The following is a 25,278-nucleotide window of genomic DNA, read 5'->3' on the forward strand; positions in this document are numbered from 1 at the left end:
AACTAGATCATGTCTAACAAGAAAGATTGTAAATATTATACGATATGACCATGTAAAAAGAATAATTGGAAACAAAACATAAATATGAAATTCCTTAAACATTCTAATAAAAGGCCTAAATATAATAAAAGTCATATTTACCAACGATATGAATCATCTATGTCATAACAACGGTAAAGAAAATTATAAGAATTATTTTGAAGCTAAGTACATGTATCGTAACTACGATACAACCTAATATAATTGACACATCATATAGAGAAAAAGAGAGAGATATTGTGAAGTATGATATTAGGGTTTAAATTTTCTCACTTAGTTAACTTTATTTTTCATTTTAATTTGCTGAATTTATAGGTTTGTCTTTGGTTGATATTTAATGTAAACTAAAGGATGTTTAAAATAATTGTTCATTTCATTGTGTTAACTAGTTGACAATTTCATATGAATAAGTTTAGCACATTTTTAACAACTCTTTACAAAATATTAAGGTAGGAGGATGCATCGTTATCTAGTAAAGAATTTTAGAATAGTGTAATGTAATTCTAGATGAAATATAAAACTTTTATGTATCTATATAGTTTTGAAACTATACATAGATCAAATTCAGAACTTTTATGCATCATTATCATTGAAGATAAAACAAGAAAGAGTAACTTATCAAAAAGAATGAACACAATTAAACAACTATTTAAAGTTAATTTTAACATAATTATTTAAAGTTAACTTTATATAATTAAACAACTATAACATAATTATTTAAAGCTAACTTTATATATAGATCAGTCAATGCATATTAAAGAACTTAGGAATACCGAAAAGAGGTGAACAATAATCTTCAACTACACCGAGATCGGACCAACTTGAGACTGCACAAACAACATTATCAAATCAGGAAAAAATAAAGTCAGAGTATTAGAGACTTCATTCATATTGCCTAATTATGCTTTAATTTTGTTACTGGTACACAACTAAGAATCATATAGATTAGTCTACGTCAAAGATAAGTCATCTCATACATTGACAGTGGAACAGTGCAAGAAGACAACAGACTTAACCTACAAATGGCAGAGTTGAAAAGTTAAAAAACCATTGATTAATGTGTAAAGCAGTAAACATAAGAAAAAAAAATCATCATACATTATTAAAATTATCAAAAATCATCACCGCCATCATCGTTATCATCGTAGGCATCATCATCGTCATCATTGGGAGGATTCTGACATTGAGCGGAGCTCAACTGAAGGTGTTGCATGATAAATTCTTGTTGTCGACGCATTTCTCTAATATCTTTCTCCAAATTAGCCCGTTCTAGGTCTCTTTGCACCCTTTCTTGGTCTCTTTGCGAAATTATTTCCTTCAGATGGCTAACCTCATCAGTCAAGGTATTTACTTGGGTCGTAAGTGCTGATGTGGAGGAAGAAGTTCCAACTAATCTTTGGGTTCTACTCAAGGAACCCATCCCCAATATCCTTCCCCCTTTTGGTCCTCCACTGGCCTCTAACCATAAACTCAAATTATTGCCAACAGACTCCTCAGACCCCTGACTATCGATGCCAGCTTGTGAGCATGTTTGAGCTAGCTCGAGTTGATCATATTTTTCCTGTTTTGTAAAACACATACGATATTGATTAGATATAATAGAAACACATATAATATTAAGACAATAATGGTAGGTAAATAATTAAATTTAAACCATATATTAAGGTAAAATAAAAATTAATTCCAACCTTGACGCTTTTGCTCTCGCCCCACTCCATGTGTTATCTTTTTTTAAAGTGCGAGTGAAAGCATCAATGAAAGAAGGCTCCTTCCCTGTCTCCTTGGTCTAAAAAAACATTATTTCAAATAACGAAATAATTTGATATATATTAAAAATTTGTGAAAGAGTGAAACTATTACCATTCTCCGTCTATGCTCATCTATGTTAATGGAGCCTCCCGCATATATAGCACTTGAGTCACCAGAATTGTGAGATTGATTCATTCTATTCAGGTCACTCCTTTGTTTACTTTCCTCCGTTGCCCAAAATAGAGTGATCCTCTCCCAATTTTCTTCAGTGATGAAGTTTGGTTTTCTCCGCCGACTCTTTGCGTGACTTAATACATGTCTAATGTGATCGCCACATTTCTTTTTAAATATTCTTCGTATCTCCATTTCGTCATTCGGGTCCCAATTATTTAAGCGCTGAAATAAAAATTTATTTTATTATATAATCACTGTAAAATTGAAGTAAAGTTAAGAAAATTTACTTTGAACTCGCTCCACCAAAGTTGTTTTGTGGCTGGTGGAGTGCTTGAATATGTCAAAGAATCCCCTCCCCAATGGTTGTTCACGATCCTATTTATTTCTCGAACAACTTGTACCGGATTTTCAAAGCTGCATTAAATTACAAAATAATGATATTATATAATTAAGATAGATCTAACAAATAAAATATTTTATAGTACATACGAATCACCGATGGGGACTAAAGGGGCTCTATCATTCCTAAACTCAGCAAATGAATTTCTTGCTGAGTCAGGAGGATCTGAGTGGACAGGTAACTGTTCTGGGTAAGGTACTTGTGGCGGCGAATATGAAACCGGTGCAGAAGGTACATGAGAAGGGCCCGGCTGATGAAGGGGTGACATAGGTACACTGGCAGGAGAATATGATGCCGGTGGAGAAGACACATGGGATGGGCCTGCTTGAGTAGGGGGTGGATTAGGTTCACTGGCAGGTGATGGATGTGTCTGGTCCTGTGGTCGCCGTCTACGTCCACCACGTCGAAATATATGCTGGAAATTTCAACAATTTAATAAAGTTAATTACAGATCTAATACATAACAAAGGATAATTAAAAACATACCATTTTTATGTAAAGATTATGGAAAAGGATGGAGGGGAAATTTATGAAATGTGACCTCTGATGACCTGTAGGAATAAATACAATGTGTTAACAGATAAAGTAAATCAAATTATAAAAGAGACAGTATATACAATAAAATATGGGAAATTTCTTTAAATAAGCTAACAAAACTTACCCATCATCAAAAATCAAAGTCATCATTGTCATTATCATCCTCATCCTCCTCTTCCTCCTCCTCTTCCTCTTCCTCTTCCTCTTCCTCTTCCTCCTCCTCCTCCTCCTCCTCCTCCTCCTCATCATCATCATCATCATCAATTTCACTTCTATCTACGTTGATTACTACACCGTTGGGATCTCGTAAAGTTGGAATAATATATTCCTCAGTCTGAAAGGTATTTGAAACTTCCTCTTGTTGATATGCAATGTTTTCCCAACGTGCCTCAATTTTTTTTCGTGCTTTAGTTTTACAAACAGCCCACCAATCAATCTTATCGCGTTTCAAACTCGGATATGAAGAATAGAATACTTGAATTGCTTGTTGTGCCAACACAAATGGTTCATATCTCTTATAAAATCTCTTATGATTTATTTCAACTAAATTATAATGTGGATGCACTTTCATCCCTCTAACAGGGTCAAACCAGCGACACATAAATAATATAACTTGCATTTGTGGTCCTGGGTATTCTACTTCTATAATTTCATCCAACAAACCATAAAAATCATTACTTGGACCTCCTTCATTGGATGACGATACGCACACCCCACTATTCATGGTATTCTTGCCCATTCCATAGTCTTGAGTATGAAAATTATATCCATTTATGAAATATGCTGGCCAAGTGCGTACGCATGAATTTGGACCCCATGACAGATGGATTAGCCATTCTTGTTCAAGGTGAGATTGATTAGCTTGAACCTAAGGTCAAAACACAAATTGTTAAAAGTATGCATATGTATCACACAAATATAGATTTTTTACTTACATATGATTTGAACCATGCAGCAAATTCTTCTTCACAAAATCGATCGAACTCTTGTGCCGATAATTCAGAATATAAGTTGGTAAATATCCTACTCAAAAAAACATATTGTTACACAAATAATTGAAAAAATAAAGAAATAAAAATAAAAATATATACTTACTCGTAATATGATGATACTTCTGGACAATTTAGTAAAATATATGTTTGGGCTGCTCGCCATTCTTTACCAGTTAAGTATCTTTGTTTACATGGTCCACTTGGTCGACCAAGGTAGTTAAAAATTGAAAATGAGGTAACATTTGGATCAATAGGACCCTCATCATTTCTGCCCGCTCTTCGCCTTTTGCATTGAACATGAGGTTCAAAATAATATGATGCAAAAGTGGTGACTTCCTCCACAATGTATGCATTAACAATAGAGGCTTCAACTCGTGCTTTATTTTTCACCTTTTTCTTCAAATGATATAAGAATCTGTTGAAGATATATAAAATTATATTAAATATATATATATATATATAAATAATCCAGGAGTAGAAATATTTTTTTTTCATTCAAACATTCGAATTATACAAATAACACACTCTACCTCTCAAATGGATACATCCACCGAAAATGAACGGGTCCTCCAACTTTGGCCTCATATGGCAAGTGAACCAAAAGATGCTCCATGGAGTCAAAAAAAGAGGGTGGAAATATTCTTTCCAAATTGCACAAAATGATTGGAATATCTCTCTCTAACTTCTCCATGTGTGAACGTTTCAAAACTGTTGAGCAAATATCATGTAGGAAAATACTTAACTCCGTAATCGCTCCCCATACAAATTGTGGTAAGAGTTCCTTAAAAGCAATAGGAATCAGTCTTTGCATTATGATATGACAATCATGACTTTTCATACCAATTAACTTCCATTCTTTCATATCAACACATCTTCCAAGATTAGAGACATACCCATCTGGAAATTTCAAAGATTTCAACCATTCACATAGGACACGTCTTTGATCCTTATTTAATGTATAAATTGCCTTTGGCTTTGGTCCTCTACTATTTTCATCGACATCAAGAGTGGGTCTTTTACATATGAGTCGCATATCTTTTCTTGCATTGAGATTGTCTTTTGTTTTTCCGGTGATATCCATCACAGTATTTATCAGATTATCAAAAACATTCTTCTCAATATGCATTACATCGAGATTATGATGTATCAAATGACTAAACCAATACGGTAAATCCCAAAATATACTTCGTTTAGTCCATTTATGTGTACTCCCATATTCATAATTTGTACCATATGGTTGTTCAATAACAGAGGAAAAGTGATGCACTCTGTACCAAACCTGTCAATCTCAATGGCGGAAGTGTTCTTTCGATCCTATTTTTAGTGAATTCATCTTTATTCTTTCTGAACTTATGATTTGTTGGTAAGAATTGCCTATGACAATCAAAATAACTTGGTTTCTTTCCGTGTTTCAATCTGAATGACTTTGATCTCTCCATACATATTGGGCATCCCAAGATCCCAGCAGTACTCCAACATGATAGCATACCATAAGCTGGAAAGTCATTTATGGTCCAAAGAAGAGCAACCTTCAGTATAAACATCTGGTTAGAATGAACATCGTATGTAGGAACACCTTCATCCCATAGTTGTTTAAGTTACGCTATCGGAGGTTGCATATAAATATCTATTAACTTTTTGGATTTTGCGGACTGGTACAACCAATGTTAAAACATATAAGGTGTTTTCATGCACATCCAGGAAGATTATACGGCGTTAAAATAATGGCCAACAAGAATAATTTCTTCTGATTTACCAAACGGAGCAAATCCATCAACATAGACATAATCTAATATTTCTAGTCTCCTTTGCAAAATCGGATATGTTCTATCAAAATTTTCCAAGCATCCGCATCGATGGATGACACATTAAACCCTCTTACATTTGATGAGTTGCATGCCAAGTCATGTGTTCATCATTGCCTTTGATGCATACAATCTTTGTAACCTAGGAGTTAAAGGTAAATAAAACAATGGCTGTGTGCTTTACGTCGTTGTTGACTCTGGTTGTCTTATACCTATCTTGATTACTGAATTTCAAACCTCTACTTCTGCATCATCTCCCCAATATAACATACAACCATCTCTGCAAACATCAATTCTTTCAACCGGAAGACCTAAATCTTTCACCAGTTTTTTCATACTGTAAAAATCAAGAGGCAAATTGTGATCACGTGGCAATGTATCGTCAAACGCTAGAACAATATCATTAAAACAATCTTCCGACATATTATGATTTGCCTTTATATTTAATAGTCTGGAGGTGAGAGATAATTTAGTTTGACTGTCACAATTGGAATATAATGGTTCATTTGCGACACTCAATACTTCTTGAAATTTGTAATATATTTCATCCAGACCTGGTACATCAGGCTCCTCCAACGGCAATGTATTAGTGGCAAACATTTGTTCACTTGTTGGAGGAAAACTAGAACTTGCACCAAGCGTCTCGGGAATATAATTCTGACAACTTGCATCAATTACCATCCTCTGATATGGATTGAATTGTTCATAATAACTCTGATCCCCACTAGCAGAGGCTTGAAAATTCCGTCCATAATCCTCATCAGATATGAACGGTTCGCCATGACTTGTCCAATTATAATAATTCGGAGTAAAACCAAATCTACAAAGATGTTCTTCAACTTTATCGGTGGATAAAAATTTCCCATTGTGACATTTTCTACACGCGCACCTTATCTTCTTGCCATCCATATACATAACTTGAGTAGATGCAAAATTTAAAAATTGCCTCAGTCCAGTGATAAACTCAGGAGTTAACCCCTGACGATTAGGCAAATTTTTGTTATACATCCAACTTCGCTCATTCTGCATTTTACCTGAATTCAACTGTTTAGTTAAACATTATTAAAAGTAACTATACATAAATCTTATCATTGAAGACAAAACAAAAACAACAACTAATTAAAAAGCAGGAACGCAATTAATCAACTATAATAAAATTATTTAAAGCTAACTTTATATACAAAGTAAATGCATAATAACGAACTTAAGAATACCGAAAAGAAGTCAACAAATACAGGTCTTCAACTACACTGAGATCACGCCAAAATGAGATCTGCACAAAAGAACATTATCAATTCAGACAATAATTTTTGAATATTAACTTAAACAACTGATAAAATGGTGCACGGCGACAGGCATAAACAGTCCAGCCAACTGCCAAAATGGTGCACAGCGGCTGCCATACGCCGTCCAGCCATCGCCTAGCAGCGGGGAGCCGGCCAGGCAGCGCCTGGCCGCGGCCAGCCCACGCCTGCAGGCAGCCCCGCGACGCCGAGAGAGAGAGATCCGAGAGCGTTTTGCTTACCAAACGAAAACCTTCCACCGCCGATCGTCGTAGATCACGCCGTCGTCGGTCGGAGATGTGGCCGAAACCAGGAAATCGCAGATGGGAAGAAGGGGGAACGGGGGAGAGAGAGGAAAGAAAAGAGAGAAGGGAAAAAGAATCGGGTTGGGAATTAGATCTAGGGTTTTTAGGAACAAATATTTTTTGTTCCCAATTTCGTCCCTAAATTTGGGACAAATTTATGGATTCGTCCCAAATTTTGGGACGAATCCAGGATTCGTCCCAAACTTTGGGACGAATCCAGGATTCGTCCCAAAACTTAAATTAATTTAAAATAAATTAAATCAAAGACCGAAAGCTTATATCTTGACCTAGATACATCGGAATTTGATGAAAAAAGTTTCTATGCGTTCGTATCGTTGCCTTGATCGTAAATATGTCACCATCCATATTTTTTAAATATTATTTTAAGTGATTCAAATTTTTAATACCAAATTAGGTCAAATTGGAATTAAAAAATTCCAAAAATAAATATATTTGGTAAAAAATATTTTTTTGGATATATTTACGATCAGGACAATGATACGAACGCATAGAAATTTATTTCATCAAATTCTGATGTCTCTAGGTCCGTATATAAGGCGTCCCATTTTGTTTTTTTTTAAAGATATTTAAATTTTTGGGACGAATCTCTGGATTCGTCCCAAATTTTGGGACGAATCCAGAGATTCGTCCCAAACTTTGGGACGAATTCCTGGATTCGTCCCAAATTTTGGGACGAATCCAGGATTCGTCCCAAAACTTAAATTAATTTAAAATAAATTAAATCAAAGACCGAAAGCTTATATCTTGACCTAAAGACATCGGAATTTGATGAAACAAGTTTCTATGCGTTCGTATCGTTGCCCTGATCCTAAATATGTCACCAAACATATTTTTAATTAATAATTTAATTTATTTAAATTTTCATACCAAATTAGGTCAAATTTGAATAAAAATTCCAAAAATAAATATATTTGTTAAAAATATTTTTATGTATATATTTACGATAAGGACTATGATACGAATGCATAGAAATTTATTTCATCAAATTCCGATGTCTCTAGGTAGATATTTTTTAATACATATATAGGTTGCTATTAACTAAAAAGGTGTTGTGCAGTGAACGGTTGTAAATTAGTTTCTGAAAACTTAAATATGGACCTAGAGACATCGGAATTTGATGAAAAAAGTTTCTATGCGTTCGTATCGTTGCCTTGATCGTAAATATGTCACCATCCATATTTTTTAAATATTATTTTAAGTGATTCAAATTTTTAATACCAAATTAGGTCAAATTGGAATTAAAAAATTCCAAAAATAAATATATTTGGTAAAAAATATTTTTTTGGATATATTTACGATCAGGACAACGATACGAACACATAGAAATTTATTTCATCAAATTCTGATGTCTCTAGGTCCGTATATGACGCGTCCCATTTTGTTTTTTTTTTTAAGATAATTAAATTTTTGGGACGAATCTCTGGATTCGTCCCAAAATTTGGGACGAATCCAGAAATTCGTCCCAAACTTTGGGACGAATTCCTGGATTCGTCCCAAATTTTGGGACGAATCCAGGATTCGTCCCAAAACTTAAATTAATTTAAAATAAATTAAATCAAAGACCGAAAGCTTATATCTTGACCTAGAGACATCGGAATTTGATGAAACAAGTTTCTATGCGTTCGTATCATTGCCTTGATCGTAAATATGTCACTATCCATATTTTTTAATTAATAATTTAATTTATTTAAATTTTTCATACCAAATTAGGTCAAATTTGAATAAAAAATTCCAAAAATAAATATATTTGTTAAAAAATATTTTTATGTATATATTTACGATAAGGACTATGATACGAATGCATAGAAATTTATTTCATCAAATTCCGATGTCTCTAGGTAGATATTTTTTAATACATATATAGGTTGCTATTAACTAAAAAGGTGTTGTGCAGTGAACGGTTGTAAATTAATGTCTGAAAACTTAAATATGGACCTACAGACATCGGAATTTGATGAAAAAAGTTTCTATGCGTTCGTATCGTTGCCTTGATCGTAAATATGTCACCATCCATATTTTTTAAATATTATTTTAAGTGATTCAAATTTTTAATACCAAATTAGGTCAAATTGGAATTAAAAAATTCCAAAAATAAATATATTTGGTAAAAAATATTTTTTTGGATATATTTACGATCAGGACAATGATACGAACGCATAGAAATTTATTTCATCAAATTCTGATGTCTCTAGGTCCGTATATGACGCGTCCCATTTTGTTTTTTTTTTAAGATAATTAAATTTTTGGGACGAATCTCTGGATTCGTCCCAAAATTTGGGACGAATCCAGAAATTCGTCCCAAACTTTGGGACGAATTCCTGGATTCGTCCCAAATTTTGGGACGAATCCAGGATTCGTCCCAAAACTTAAATTAATTTAAAATAAATTAAATTAAAGACCGAAAGCTTATATCTTGACCTAGAGACATCGGAATTTGATGAAACAAGTTTCTATGCGTTCGTATCGTTGCCCTGATCGTAAATATGTCACCATCCATATTTTTTAATTAATAATTTAATTTATTTAAATTTTTCATACCAAATTAGGTCAAATTTGAATAAAAAATTCCAAAAATAAATATATTTGTTAAAAAATATTTTTATGTATATATTTACGATAAGGACTATGATACGAATGCATAGAAATTTATTTCATCAAATTCCGATGTCTCTAGGTAGATATTTTTTAATACATATATAGGTTGCTATTAACTAAAAAGGTGTTGTGTAGTGAACGGTTGTAAATTAATGTCTGAAAACTTAAATATGGACCTACAGACATCGAAATTTGATGAAAAAAGTTTCTATGCGTTCGTATCGTTGCCTTGATCGTAAATATGTCACCATCCATATTTTTTAAATATTATTTTAAGTGATTCAAATTTTTAATACCAAATTAGGTCAAATTGGAATTAAAAAATTCCAAAAATAAATTTATTTGGTAAAAAATATTTTTTTGGATATATTTACGATCAGGACAACGATACGAACGCATAGAAATTTATTTCATCAAATTCTGATGTCTCTAGGTCCGTATATGACGCGTCCCATTTTGTTTTTTTTTTTTAAGATAATTAAATTTTTGGGACGAATCTCTGGATTCGTCCCAAAATTTGGGACGAATCTAGAAATTCATCCCAAACTTTGGGACGAATTCCTGGATTCGTCCCAAATTTTGGGACGAATCCAGGATTCGTCCCAAAACTTAAATTAATTTAAAATAAATTAAATCAAAGACCGAAAGCTTATATCTTGACCTAGAGACATCGGAATTTGATGAAACAAGTTTCTATGCGTTCGTATCGTTGCCCTGATCGTAAATATGTCACCATCCATATTTTTTAATTAATAATTTAATTTATTTAAATTTTTCATACCAAATTAGGTCAAATTTGAATAAAAAATTCCAAAAATAAATATATTTGTTAAAAATATTTTTATGTATATATTTACGATAAGGACTATGATACGAATGCATGGAAATTTATTTCATCAAATTCCGATGTCTCTAGGTAGATATTTTTTAATACATATATAGGTTGCTATTAACTAAAAAGGTGTTGTGCAGTGAACGGTTGTAAATTAATGTCTGAAAACTTAAATATGGACCTATAGACATCGGAATTTGATGAAAAAAGTTTCTATGCGTTCGTATCGTTGCCTTGATCGTAAATATGTCACCATCCATATTTTTTAAATATTATTTTAAGTGATTCAAATTTTTAATACCAAATTAGGTCAAATTGGAATTAAAAAATTCCAAAAATAAATATATTTGGTAAAAAATATTTTTTTGGATATATTTACGATCAGGACAACGATACGAACGCATAGAAATTTATTTCATCAAATTCTGATGTCTCTAGGTCCATATATGACGCGTCCCATTTTGTTTTTTTTTTTAAGATAATTAAATTTTTGGGACGAATCCAGAAATTCGTCCCAAACTTTGGGACGAATTCCTGGATTCGTCCCAAATTTTGGGACGAATCCAGGATTCGTCCCAAATTTTGGGACGAATCCAGGATTCGTCCCAAAACTTAAATTAATTTAAAATAAATTAAATCAAAGACCGAAAGCTTATATCTTGACCTAGAGACATCGGAATTTGATGAAACAAGTTTCTATGCGTTCGTATCGTTGCCCTGATCGTAAATATGTCACCATCCATATTTTTTAATTAATAATTTAATTTATTTAAATTTTTCATATCAAATTAGGTCAAATTAGAATTAAAAATTCCAAAAATAAATATATTTGTTAAAAATTATTTTTATGTATATATTTACGATCAGGACTATGATACGAATGCATAGAAATTTATTTCATCAAATTCCGATGTCTCTAGGTCCGTATATGAGGCGTCCCATTTTTTTTTTTTAAGATAATTAAATTTTTGGGACGAATCCTGGATTCGTCCCAAAACTTAAATTAATTTAAAATAAATTAAATCAAAGACCGAAAGCTTATATCTTGACCTAGAGACATCAGAATTTGATGAAACAAATTTCTATGCGTTCGTATCATTGCCCTGATCATAAATATGTCACCATCCATTATTTTTAATTAATAATTTAATTTATTTAAATTTTGTATACCAAATTAGGTAAAATTAGAATTAAAAATTCCAAAAATAAATATATTTTTTAAAAAATATTTTTATGTATATATTTACGATCAGGACAATGATACGAACGCATAGAAATTTATTTCATTAAATTCCGATGTCTCTAGGTCCGTATATGAGGCGTCCCATTTTTTTTTTTTTTTTAAGATAATTAAATTTTTGGGACGAATCCAGGATTCGTCCCAAAACTTAAATTAATTTAAAATAAATTAAATCAAAGACCGAAAGCTTATATCTTGACCTAGAGACATCGGAATTTGATGAAACAAATTTCTATGCGTTCGTATCATTGCCCTGATCATAAATATGTCACCATCCATAATTTTTAATTAATAATTTAATTTATTTAAATTTTTTATACCTAATTAGGTAAAATTAGAATTAAAAATTCCAAAAATAAATATATTTGTTAAAAAATATTTTATGTATATATTTACGATCAGGACAATAATATGAACGCATAGAAATTTATTTCATCAAATTCCGATGTCTCTAGGTCCGTATATGAGACGTCCCATTTTGTTTTTTTTTAAGATAATTAAATTTTTGGGACGAATCCTGGATTCGTCCCAAATTTTGGGACGAATCCAGGATTCGTCCCAAAACTAAATTTAATTTAAATTACATTAAATCAAAGACCGAAAGCTTATATCTTGACCTAGAGACATCGGAATTTGATGAAATAAATTTCTATGTGTTCGTATCATTGTCCTAATCGTAAATATATCCATAAAAATATTTATTACCAAATATATTTATTTTTGGTATTTTTTAATTGCAATTTGACCTAATTTGGTATTATAAATTTGAATCACTTAAAATATTATTTAAAAAATATTCATGGTGACATATTTACGATCAAATTAATGATACGAATGCATAGAAACTTGTTTTATCAAATTTCGATGTCTCTAGGTCAAGATATAAGCCTTCGATATTTGATTGTCTTTTTTTAAAAATAATGTCATTTTTGGAACAAATCCTGGATTCGTCCCAGATTTTGGGACGAATCCAGTATTTGTCCCAAAATCTGGGACGAATTCTGAATTCGTTCCAGATTTGGCGACGAATTTAGCAACGAAATGTTCTATTGTTGCAAATTTGAAACAAAACTTTTTTGTTGCAATTTTCGTTGGTTATTTGGGTCGAAATTTTTTTTCGACCCAAAATTTGTCGCAATTTTGGGACGAATAATTTTCGTTCCAAATATTTGTCCCCAAATATATGTTTTTTTGTAGTGGCCGCTTGTTGCTGAACTCCTTTTGTACTTGTGTTTACAAACGGTGGTGGTTTGGCAACGTGGACTTCTCCTAGAATGGCAACGTGATCAGCTAGGACACCATCTTGATCTCCTTGACGTTGGACTTCCACGGATTGGTCAACTTGGAATTCATTTTGAACTTTTTGATTTTGGACTTCTACGGATTGGTCAACTTGGACTCCATTTTGAGCTTTTTGAATTTGGACTTCCATAGATTGGTCAACTTGGACTCCATTTTGAGTTATTTGATTTTGGAAATCCACGTATTGGTCAACACCAACATGAGTTTCAAAATTTTTACCTTCCACGCTGTTATCAATTTATACTTGGACAACGTCTTCAAAATTGTGGAACACCACTTGGTCAACAATATGGTCACCAACGACCTCAATATGTTGGACAACTTCTTGTTGAGCATTATGATCAGCATCAACAACATCTTGGACTCCAATGGCTTGAACATCAACAACAACTTTTACACTCTTCGCAAAAATTTGGTAAGCTTTCATAAACGATACGAAGGTCAATTTGAACTCCAGTAGGAAAAGTGATGGGAACCTCATACACCCTCTCTCCAATGGCTGGAATTTCCACCAAGAGTCTAGCATACTCCAAACAGTCCCTTGTACGCATCAAGTTATCAGTGTACAACGATTTTCCAACCTCCGATCCAATCATGCTTAGCACCTTTTGTGTCCAACAATCCGGCGGCAGCCCGTGGATTTGAATCCAAGCAGGAACAAAGCGACAATCTTCATTAAAGAGAAAATACCTTGGCATGATCTTTAAGAAAATAGGAATACCAAATACAAAATATGGCCTACCCTTCAACACCTTTTCACGATCTTCATTTGTGCCAAAACGATAGACCACCCACCCATTTCTGTGCAAGAAGTATTTGTGATTAATCTTCCATCGAGCACCAATAAGTCTTACGCCATCTATCCCAGGGTGTCGACCCATGAAGCAGCCGACAAGACAGAATCCCATTGCATCATCAATGTCATCATAGACAAAAGTAAGTCTTTCGCCCTTAGCTTGATATTGGTCTAGTGACATGGCGAGCTTTGTCTTCTGATTATCTTTGAAAAGACCGACCCAAGACTTCTTTTGCTGAGGTTGTTTGTCTCCTCCATTTCCTCCAGCCTTGGTGCATTCTTTGATTAGATTGATTTTTACCGGTGGTTGCTGTTCTGGTGAGGTCTCCTCCACCACACCCGGCGATGGTGAACTTGGTACTCCTCGGGTTCATGTAGATTATTCAAACTACTACTAATATGGGTATTTTGGTAAATTATATTATCCTTAAGCGCACCTCCTGATTTAGTAGGCTTCTTTGTTGAATTTGACTCGAGTCTGGATTCACTTTTATCTTGTTCCTCCAACTTCAACGACTCCTCATGAAGCTTGATCATGCAAGTCCAAAACTCGTGGGCATCTTTGATCTTTTCTATCCTGCATGTAACTTTGTTAGGTAATAAATCTGAAATTAACTTTATTACCTTTTGGTTTGCTTCGGAGTTCTGAGAAGATTGCTTCAGCGCTATGCCACAATTGAAGTCGTTCATCATGACGAATCTTTTCATTTGCATCCTGTATAGATTGAATTTCTCCTTGTATATCTCATATGTAGGTGGTTTGTTGACATTTCGCCATAGCATTTCTTTGTTCACCATTTTCAACACTAAAAAAGAACTCACGTAGATTTCTAGACTATGTCGTGGGGTAAGTAATGTGAGAGATAAGAAAATAAAAGTATTTTATCATTTTTGAGAATAATAATAATAATAAATATTATGACAAATTATGTCAAACGAGATATTTTACCAATTCTGACTAATGGTAAAAAATAGAAATGAAAAAAAGACGTAAGAATATTTTTTAATTATAAATGATATATTTTTTTTAAAAAAAGGAACCCATTTCTTGATCGATGGTTTCATCAATTTAGAGTGGCATTGTTCTGATACCACTTGTTAGATCGTGAGCACGTGAGGAGGAGGGGGTGAATCATGTGATTTTGAAAATGTTCTTTTCTTTTAAAAATATCGGGGTTGTAGCGAAAATAAAACTAAAGAACAGAAGTGAGAAAAAGAAAAGTCAAGAGCTAACACAAGTAATTTTTTACTTGGTTCGGAGCCTTCAACAACTCCTATATCAAGGCCTATACTCATTGAGTTCTTTCATTAGGTAATCCATTAATAGTTTGAAAATGAGTTACAAAATTGAAGTACAAGAATTATAAAGACAAGTTATTGACAACAGAGAAGATAAGTAGAACTTGACTGTCGGTTGTCGGAGGGGTGTTACAGTATCGTAAGAGCTTTTTCGAAGCAGCGTGCAAGAACGAAAGACCCGCCATATTTAAATATATTTATTTCAATATTAAAAAATTATAAAAATAAAATTTTAATTAAAATATTAATTATTAAATATAAGAAAAATTATAATTATATATATATGGGTCCGGGCGGGTCCGGTTAAACCCAGGACCCGCCCCGGACCCGCCTTAAACCTGTTTAGGCGAGTCTAAACCCGCCCCGCCGGGGCGGGTTTATTATGGGGCCGGGTTTGAACCTGCCCCATTGCCATCCTTAGCTCTCGTCGAAACTTCATCTCTGAAGTTTATCCACCTCCAGGCACCCGGATCCCCTCCGGACATCTGGACTGTTAACGTGGGGCAATCACTCATCTCACTTTATCTCAACTTCTGGATGAACTTTTCTGGTCCGAGCACTTGGACCAGTTCCAGACGCTCGGTCTGCTAGGGTGCCTAGCCAGACACCCACCCATCTCATCGAGGCTGGTCCAGGCACCCAGATCAACCCCGGGCAGCCCGGAGTCCGAGCGCCTGAATCCATTCCGAGCACCCGAACAACTCTTTTGCTCCTTTGTATTTCCTGCAAAAAAGAGTTAGTCCAAACAAACATAATATATAAATTAAGGTAAACTCTGACAGTTTTCGGACTGCCCGATCCTGACTTTGAATTTCACCAAAACTCTTGGTTATACCAATGCCTACTGTTCCCTCAACCGGGAACGTGTCCTCACTGGATCTTTTCTCTAGTTGCTTACCTCCATTTACTAATTTTATACTTTCTTGATGTTAGGTCCCTTGACCCACCAGGACTTCCTGTTAGATCTCAACCAATCTGAACTTCAGCCAATTGTCAACCCAACTGGACTTCCTTCTGCTAGATCTCAACCAATCTGAAGTTCCTGCCAGCTATCAATCTAGCTGGACTTCGTGCCAGTTATCAACCTAGCTAGACTTCGTGTCAGTTATCAACCTAGCTAGACTTCGTGTCAGTTATCAACCTAGCTAGACTTTAGTCTGGTGTTCCAGTCCTCTAGACCCATCAAGTCCTCCTCATTTAGTAAAAATATTAGATAAACAACACATCTAACTTTTAACTTATTTATCATAAATCAAAACTTGATTATTAGTGCAACCTACACTAATAGTATCGTCAGCCCCACGATAAAATATAGATAGATAAATCAAAAATTTTTTTTTATCATAGCACAATGACTGACTCTGTGCACAAGGAATATTATTACATGTATTAGAGATAGCAATTGGGTTGTTGCAACCAAGTTTGACCCTTTTTTTTTTGTCATGCAAGATAGGGATTGAACCACTCAGGTCTAGTTAAAGTTTATAGAATGTATGATTCCACCAAATCTATAAACAAACCAAATTAAGTTAAACTTTATGTTATTAAAATTTATTTGGGCAAAGTCGAATGTGCATCTTTTTCAAATCAAGGGCATCTCATTTTAATTTTCTTTTTATCAAAAGGTACTACATCTCACTATTTAGTCATATATAATTATTCAACTGTTCTACAATACTATTCATATTATTTACTTTCGCCTAAATTTCTCATTTAAATCCTGAGTCGGTCGGACATGTTGTAACAGATATGACTTCGTAGCTGCTACAACGTTTACTTAACATATTAAAAAATATTAATACTGTAGTAGTTATGATTTTGTAGTCGCTACAACATAGATTCATCCTTGTTCATCTATCATTGATGGTGTAGTATTTACGAAATTATAGCTGCTATAACTATTATAACAACTATAATACAAATTCGACTCACTCATTTAACATTCACGTTGTAACAATTGCAGATTTTGATTGTAGCAACTACAAACTCGTAGTTGTTATAACATATGTAGTAGCTATGATTTTAATGTTGTTATAACACTTTTGACCGACTCAAAATTAAGATGAGAAATAATAATAGAAATAATAGTAGTACTAGAAGATAATTATATAATTGCACATGGTTAAATAGTGGGATGAGACACCTTCTTAATTAAAAAAAATTAAAGCAAGAGACCCTTGTGATGATTTGGAAAAAAAACAAAAAACCTTCTCATTTTTGTCCAACTTTTTTGATAAATTAGTCAAACCTAAAATGAATAAGTCATTGAAATAGTTCTTCTACGAGCTTACTCAGTTACTCAGTTGTTGATTCGTTTAGATATTAATAAAATCTTAATTTAAACTTATTCTTATTCGATTGTTTATTCTAAACTTATTTAATTAGTTTATTACGAGCTTATTTATTTTTTAGAGAGTTTATTTATCTATCATAAATTTAATATAAATTTTATGGATGAACATAATTTATAAATTTTACCAGTGAACATTATTCATAAATCGTTCATAATTTTATTCATGAAAAAAAAAATAAAACGAGGGGTATCATTAAATAAATCATCTTAATTTGGTTTATTTTTATTATTATTATTTAAAAGATGAAATATAAAATCGATAGGAGGCCTTTATTTAATTTGAATTTCCATTTAAGTGCGTGACAAGTCAACTCTGGTCTCCGCCATCAACTTTTAACTGCATGGCCCAATAACACCACGTCGAAAAAGTAAGCATTAAAATAGGAATCCACGCGGGTGTATGATCCTAATAAAGAACTATCTGTTCTCAAGAACATGGTTTGATTTCCAAACTAAACAACCAATAACTCGAATGCATCCAAGAATGGAAGGTAGGAATTTCGAGGTAATTTTCAAGTGTGTCATTTACCAAGAAAAAGATTGTTTTTTAAAACAAAAATCTGACATATGCCATTTGCTTCTCGGATCGGCGGCTTCCACTGGCAGCTTTTGGGTCTGCGATTCGCGGCGGAATCTTGCGGAAAAGGTCGGGCCGTGTGAGTGTCTGCTCAAGAACAGGTGCGAGTTTTTCTTTAGTTGCCAGTCTCGCCGGCTTATTGTGAAATCGCCGAGGATGTTAAGGTTTGACCTTGACGTGTTTGTCGAACAGAGGTTTGAATCTTGGTGAATCATAAACCACCGCGAAGAAGAAAACTAGGGTTTTACCTTCGGTGGATGGATGGATGGAAGTAGGGTTTTGTTTGTGATTTAGTTTTTCGTGGTAAATCGGAGGCATTCTTGCGACTCGAGATTGTTTGATTTGTTTTGAGTTCGTTTAAAGGGAGAGAAAGATGTCGAAAAAATGGTGAAATGGGGATGTTGATTTCATTCATATACGATAAGGAATGGAAATCTTGAGTTTGTTCTCATGGTTGCAAAGAAGATAAAGAAGGAAGTGAAAATTGCAGGGAAAGATGTCTTCTTCGCCTTCCCCTTCTTCCCCGGCCTCTCCTCCGACATCTACGGCGTCTCCACCCTCACCTTCTTCTCCCACTGCCTCCGGCGCACCACCTCCTCCCCAAATACCATCTCCCGCGCCACCTCAATCGTCACCTCCACCACCTGACGCCACTTCGCCTCCTTCTGGTACTGCCCCCTCGCCGCCGGTGCCATCTCGTTCTCCGCCGCCTGACGCCACTTCGCCTCCTTCAGGTGCCGCCCCCTCGCCGCCGGCGCCATCTCGTTCTCCGCCGCCTGACGCCACTTCGCCTCCTTCAGGTGCCGCCCCCTCGCCGCCGGCGCCATCTCGTTCTCCGCCACCTGACGCCATTTCGCCTCCATCAGGTGCTGCCCCCTCGCCGCCGGCGCCATCTCGTTCTCCGCCACCTGACGCCATTTCGCCTCCATCAGGTACTGCCCCATCGCCGCCGGCGCCATCTCGTTCTCCGCCACCACCTTCCACTGTCGCCTCTCCACCTCCACCTCCTTCTCCTTCTGTTCCTCCGGGGCCGATTACTCCCATTGCGCCTCCACCTTTTCCTCCATCCCCACCTCCAGCTGCACAGCCTCCCCAATCTGGGCCACCGCCTACAGGTACTCCACCACCTAGGAGTTCGCTTTCTCAACCACCACCTCCACCGGCGTCCTCAAGCCCTCCTCGGTTGCCACCACCCAATCCTCCCAGGAATTCTTCAGCGACTCCTAATCCACCGAGTCTTTCTCCTCCATCTACAAGTACTCCCGATGGACCAAGAAATTCAAGTTCGCCTGAACATGGTAGCGGCCTTAAGACTGGATCCGTTGTAGCTATTGGAGTGGTAGCAGCTCTTATTGCATTTGGTTTGGTTGCACTGGCAGTTTACGTTATCAGGAAGCGCAGGAAAGCTGTTGCTGAATACAATGCAGGGTTTGCCATACCTGCGCCACTTGCATCTTCAGTGTCAGGTGATTCATAAATCTCATTACTTAGCTGTAAGTAATGAGATCTCTCTCTCTCTCTCTCTCAGTCTCTGGTTGCGACTGACCTGTGAGTGAGATGAATCCTCATTTATTTTCAGATTCATGACATCTTACCTTCACAAGTAACTAGATGACAAAATGTTTTGTGACTCCCTTCTGGCCATTACATGATATGTTGATTTTACCTATCAGATCCAGCTATTCTGAGGTCCCAAACAGACCCTCTTGTGCTTCGCCGGAACCCTGGAGCCACTTCAAGAATCAATTCATTACCTGAGACATCAAGAGCTGGCGCAACCCCTTCATTTTCATATGAAGAGTTATACAGAATAACTAATGGTTTCTCGCCTGACAAAATATTGGGAGAGGGTGGATTTGGTTCTGTTTACAAAGGGTGCTTACCTAATGGAAGAGAAGTGGCTGTGAAGCGATTAAAAATTGAAAGCAGGCAAGGTGACCGTGAGTTCAAAGCTGAAGTGGAGATTATAAGCCGTGTGCACCATCGCCATTTGGTTTCTCTTGTAGGGTACTGCATATCAGGCAACCAAAGGCTGCTTGTATATGATTTTGTGCCTAATGGAACACTTGAATCTCATCTTCATGGTATGATTACTATTTATTTATTGAAGTACTCTTTAGTTTTTGTAGCTAAAATTGATGAGTTCTATGAAGAGTCATTCAATTTTTCAATGCATCTTCAGGGAACAAAAGACCTGCAATGGATTGGGCTACCAGGGTGAAGGTTGCTGCCGGTGCAGCTCGTGGCATTGCTTACCTGCATGAGGATTGTAATATTATATGAATGCTCATCAGCAATATATTTACAGTTATTTAGTTATCCAGCTGCAATTTTGTTTAATATTTGTGTTGGAATTATAATCAGGTGATCCAAAAATAATTCACAGAGATATAAAATCTTCCAACATTCTACTGGATAACAATTTTGAAGCTCAGGTTTTCCTCATCATAGTGATTTTTATTTAGTAGATCAATGTTCATTCTCTCACCAGAGTAGTTTCACTTCTTTTGCTAATTCTTCATTATGAAGCAGGTTTCTGATTTTGGACTTGCAAGGTTAGCTTTGGAATTAGATGCTCATACACATGTAACTACCCGTGTAATGGGGACATTTGGGTAGGTGAACCATGTCATTATTGCAAATATTTAAATTTTAATCAGAATGATTGTGGATGTTCAGAATCTTGTGACTCTTCCATTCTAAACATATATGTCATTTGTATTTTTAGGTACTTGGCTCCGGAGTATGCATCCAGTGGCAAATTGACTGAAAAATCCGATGTTTTTTCTTTTGGTGTGGTGCTTTTGGAACTTATTACTGGGCAAAAGCCTGTTGACTACACAAAGCCATTTGGTGACGAGAGCCTTGTTGTGTGGGTATGATTAAAATTTTCCATTTTATAGGCTTCATTTTTGCCATTGTATTTTGTTTTGTGTTAATGGTTCTCTGACTTGGCAGATTTGATTTTGCAGAGAATTGTCATCTGTGACTGTAATGCATCCTTACATATACCATGCTTAATCTAGAGATTAGTATGTGATTGAGATGTTTTATTTCATTTTCTGAGATCGATATCTTTATCACTGGTATTAATCAAACTCATCTGTCATACAGGATCTTACAGATTGAAACTAACTGGTCGTTCTTGTCTTTGCTATTATTTTGTAGCTCTTCCCATTTTAATTTGTCTGAAACCATTTTTGCCTGTATCATTTGGCCCACCTATAATTAATCAAACAAGGCACGTTACTGACTTATAATCACACTAACACTCATGGATGGTGAATTTTTCACAATTTTTTGTTTCCATTTTTTTGGTTAAATCATATTTAATTTTTTGGATACCTTTTTACTCAAAAAAGTATAAATGCAATTTTTAACTTTATTAATCAAGCAAAGTGATTGGAAAAGAAATCAGAGGTATGCACATTGGAATTTTATAAATCACATGTAGCTAAACCATAGTTTGCCCTGCTCTTAAATGAGATTTCAGTTGATAAGTGTACCATCTAACTTATTGTGCTTATTACACGAGTTTCAAGTGAACCATCTTACTGATTGCACTTATTACGTGAGTGTCTAATTTGTCTCAGATATCTTCTTGACTTAATAATTGTGCTATTAATCTTGCTTAGTTGCTAATGAAATCCAGGCACGACCATTGCTTTCTCATGCACTTGCAACTGGAGAGCTTGGGGAATTACCTGACCATAGACTTCAAAAGAACTTCGACGAAAGAGAAATGCTTCGTATGATTGAAGCAGCCGCTGCGTGTATCCGACATTCAGCAACAATGAGACCGCAAATGGGGAAGGTGATAATGAATACCGGCAACTCTGGTCCTAATTTTTTATGAATAAAATTGAGAGATGTATTATTGATGATTAATGATATGTTTTTAGAGTTCAATGGTGCAAAAGTGCAATTAGTTGGCATTTACATCTGGTTGTTGTGAACTAATGTTTTGTTAATACAGGTGGTCCGAGTTCTTGACAGTTTCACCGACATTGATATTACCAGTGGTTTAACACCAGGACAAAGTGAAGCGTTCGATATTGCTAATTCAGCAGACATCAGAATATTTCAGCAGTTGGCACTTGGTAACCCTGGTTCTACTTCTGACTACTCGCTTTCCAATTGGAGTCATCAAAAAGATGCATAAAGATGATTCATGTGGCATTTGCACTCCTACTCTTTTGCATATATCCCTCTTTTTTTCTTCTTCTAAATCTCGATTTGACTTAAACTCGAGCTTTAACATATAGTTTGGCCTTTTTTCACGCCACTAGTAAAAGCACTTGCAGGAGGCAGTTTTTTGTATGGCTTCCTGCAAAAACAAAAACTCCACAGGTTGTTATTTTCCTTAATCAGATCTTCTTATACACTGTCTGGTATTTTAGCTAACAATTGAGTCGATCAAAGTTAGTGTATCTTCTTGTATTGTTTGATAGTTTGGCTTAAAGTTCGTTTTTATCAAAATTAATGTTTGATACGTGCGTCAAGAATTCCATATCCAATGCAAAAGCTTAACCACATGTAGTTATTTTGCAACATTACAGCTGCTTTTATGAGTAACAAATTTGTGTTATGTTCATTATTTACACTAAAAGAACTTAGTTTCTCTACACTTTTCATGCCCCTCCACTCCCCTTTGTTTAGAAGCATAGATTTGAACTTGGGTCACGCCATCAAGAACAAATATCTTTTCTTACAAATCAAGCACTTATTTGATGGTTCAAAGATACTTCTGTGAATTTCACTCGAGAACTAGAGATTCACGTATTCACAATATAACCTTTATAATTCACTTAATCTCTGCTGATAAGTATGCAAACTCTTCTTTTGATGCCAGTTATGGAGCTCTGCCTCCTACTTCCTTTTGTGTGTCCTGTTTTTAATTGGTTTAATGTTTTAAGGAAGCAAAATCAAGATGTTACTTCACTATGATCTTCAGTTGAACTGTACAGACTGAGGATGTTTTACAGTTCTGTTTCAGCCAACATTTACGTCTCAAAAACTGAACAAAAAACGTTTCACTGATCATTATTATGATCTAGGATTTCCATCTCTGCTGGAAGATAAGACGGCATCGATTGCCTCCCTCACTTGAGCAACATCAGGTGCAATCCCTTCTTGTGCTGGCCAGAACTCATCAGTTGCCAAAACCTGGACAGTGACCAACAAAATCTCTCTCGATCTACATATTTAAAGAAGAAAAGGTACAATATTTTAAGTTACCTTCACTTGCAACTTGAGAAACTTCACATAGTTAATGGCCTTCTCGAGCATGGTGACCAAATCTACCTTTGCCCCATTTGGCACGAGACCTTGCAGAATTCTCAGGCGTTCACTAATTCTTTCTCTCCGATTCTGCGACACCGAAACTGAACCGGTTAATTATTTCTGATTAATTGAATTAAGCAAATTAACATCAAATTAATTAATATTTGTCTCTCTCTGTGCAAATACGTACGTACCTTCGCTGCAATGCTCTGAGGGTTCTTGGATGGACTCTGCTTGTCCTTGGCTGTTCTTGTGATGCCATTGCCACATCTCCTCTTAGGGCTTGGTAAGTCACAGTCCTAATAATAAAATTTAAATACAATAACTCCGCCTCAAAATGGAGAATTTGCCAAATAGACATCAACGGAGGAGGATGGTATTCGAGCGCTTAGAATTACCAGAATCGGGTGCTTTTGCCGGCGTTTGGAATTCTCAGGCGAACTGATCATCATGCGTCCATTCACAGTCTCAGCGTAAGTTTGGTCGATCCAGGCCTTGCAGTCATCGTCCTCAGCGGCAAAGTCGAGCAACGAGGCACTGCTGGAGCCACACAGCCACCCGCCGCAGCTGCCAGCCACAGAAGCCGACACGGATTCCGGCGACTGACCAATATTGTCGATCACGCTGAGTGCCATTTGAGGATACCAGGAATAATACTCGAAGATGTCAGTACTGCTGTTTGCGAGAGCCATGGAAGAACTGATCATAGCAGTGATCAGAGGCGACTGTACGTGTAATTCTAATTGCAGGCCGGCGTATATATATAAGATCGAAGGTGGTGTGATGCATCAAAATATCAAATGGCATGGAATTTGATTAATATAGAGAGAGAGAGGATGCATGCATGAGACGGCCGAAAATGCCGCAGCTGCACGTCTGAGATTCCTGATCCGTGGGAGTCGATGAGCTTTTAATGCAGCAACTGATCGATTTAAAATGAATGCTTCGACGTGGAAGAACAGAAGAAGAGATCCGGAGCTGGGTTAGAGTAAACAAATATGTATTTGGTTAAAGATTAATATCGTGTATGTTAATTAGGTCCGGAGCAGCAGGGTTGGTTTGTGTCAATGTACGTTGGTCCCTGCCATTGCCATCATTTATGAAGCATTTAATGAAGTCAACCCTGTAATTGCTGCTGCTCCTGTGCATTAATGAAGTTTAAACTTCCAAGTCCTATGAGTTATGAATTTACTCGTAGAGTTTACAAAATTACATTTTACCCCTCGAAAAGTGAAGTGATTTTTAAAAGAGAGCTTCTGTTTTTTTTTGGAATCTGAACATGAGAGCATCCCACTCTGCAGTTGTCTTCAATGTCTTCAATATACTGTTCGAGATCATTATCTCCTGTTACACTTATTAAATCTTGAATTGATCATTCAATTATATAAATACGATAAATCTACATTGTAATAATTACATAACTATAATTACTATAACATTTATAATGACTATATTGATGTGTTGAAATAGAAGAGTCTTCGCGTGTTTCTTCATAAGGTCAAGATATCTGTTTACGTGGAGGGCATGAGTCAAGTCAATGATAGGTTGGCTAAGATATGATCGGCTCGAATCCGGTCGATTGAATAGGATTCGGTCAGCACTCATTCGGGTGACACCATCCATGACCGGCAATGTCCCGATCTTCCCGAGCGGTTATTCCTTGGAGTCCTCGACCAGCAATGCTCCGGCCTTCTCG

At 35.6% G+C, this 25,278-nt stretch overlaps 2 protein-coding genes across 2 annotated transcripts; one reads left to right on the forward strand and one right to left on the reverse strand.

Moving 5' to 3' along the window:
- The first annotated feature begins 18,084 nt into the window (after window positions 1–18,084).
- Window positions 18,085–22,620, forward strand: LOC121995691 (proline-rich receptor-like protein kinase PERK9). Its single transcript, XM_042549433.1, has 9 exons — window positions 18,085–18,213; window positions 18,329–19,765; window positions 19,973–20,383; window positions 20,482–20,568; window positions 20,664–20,734; window positions 20,832–20,914; window positions 21,028–21,175; window positions 21,952–22,113; window positions 22,276–22,620. The coding sequence occupies exons 2-9, from the start codon at window positions 18,796–18,798 to the stop codon at window positions 22,459–22,461; spliced, it is 2,118 nt and encodes a 705-aa protein (XP_042405367.1). The 5' UTR covers window positions 18,085–18,213; window positions 18,329–18,795; the 3' UTR covers window positions 22,462–22,620.
- Window positions 22,621–23,232: 612 nt separating this feature from the next.
- On the reverse strand, window positions 23,233–24,274 carry LOC121994579 (transcription factor RHD6-like). The gene is made up of 5 exons (XM_042548566.1): window positions 23,981–24,274; window positions 23,777–23,881; window positions 23,538–23,669; window positions 23,406–23,465; window positions 23,233–23,286 (listed from the first exon to the last, which is right to left on the reverse strand). The coding sequence occupies exons 1-5, from the start codon at window positions 24,272–24,274 to the stop codon at window positions 23,233–23,235; spliced, it is 645 nt and encodes a 214-aa protein (XP_042404500.1).
- Window positions 24,275–25,278: the final 1,004 nt, after the last annotated feature.

Source organism: Zingiber officinale, chromosome 6A (assembly GCF_018446385.1).
Source record: "Zingiber officinale cultivar Zhangliang chromosome 6A, Zo_v1.1, whole genome shotgun sequence".
Classification (NCBI taxonomy): domain Eukaryota; kingdom Viridiplantae; phylum Streptophyta; class Magnoliopsida; order Zingiberales; family Zingiberaceae; genus Zingiber; species Zingiber officinale.

Bases quoted from the DNA above. Each gene is read 5' to 3' on its own strand.
- LOC121994579 (XM_042548566.1), bottom strand. From the start codon at position 24,274: ATGGCTCTCGCAAACAGCAGTACTGACATCTTCGAGTATTATTCCTGG. The intron at 23,882-23,980 runs GTAATTCTAAGC...TTTTATTATTAG, and splicing joins GGCAAAAGCACCCGATTCTG to GACTGTGACTTACCAAGCCC. The intron at 23,670-23,776 runs GTACGTACGTAT...TCGGTGTCGCAG, and splicing joins CTCAGAGCATTGCAGCGAAG to AATCGGAGAGAAAGAATTAG.
- LOC121995691 (XM_042549433.1), top strand. From the start codon at position 18,796: ATGTCTTCTTCGCCTTCCCCTTCTTCCCCGGCCTCTCCTCCGACATCT. The intron at 19,766-19,972 runs GTGATTCATAAA...TTTACCTATCAG, and splicing joins ACTTGCATCTTCAGTGTCAG to ATCCAGCTATTCTGAGGTCC. The intron at 20,569-20,663 runs GTAATATTATAT...AATTATAATCAG, and splicing joins TGCTTACCTGCATGAGGATT to GTGATCCAAAAATAATTCAC.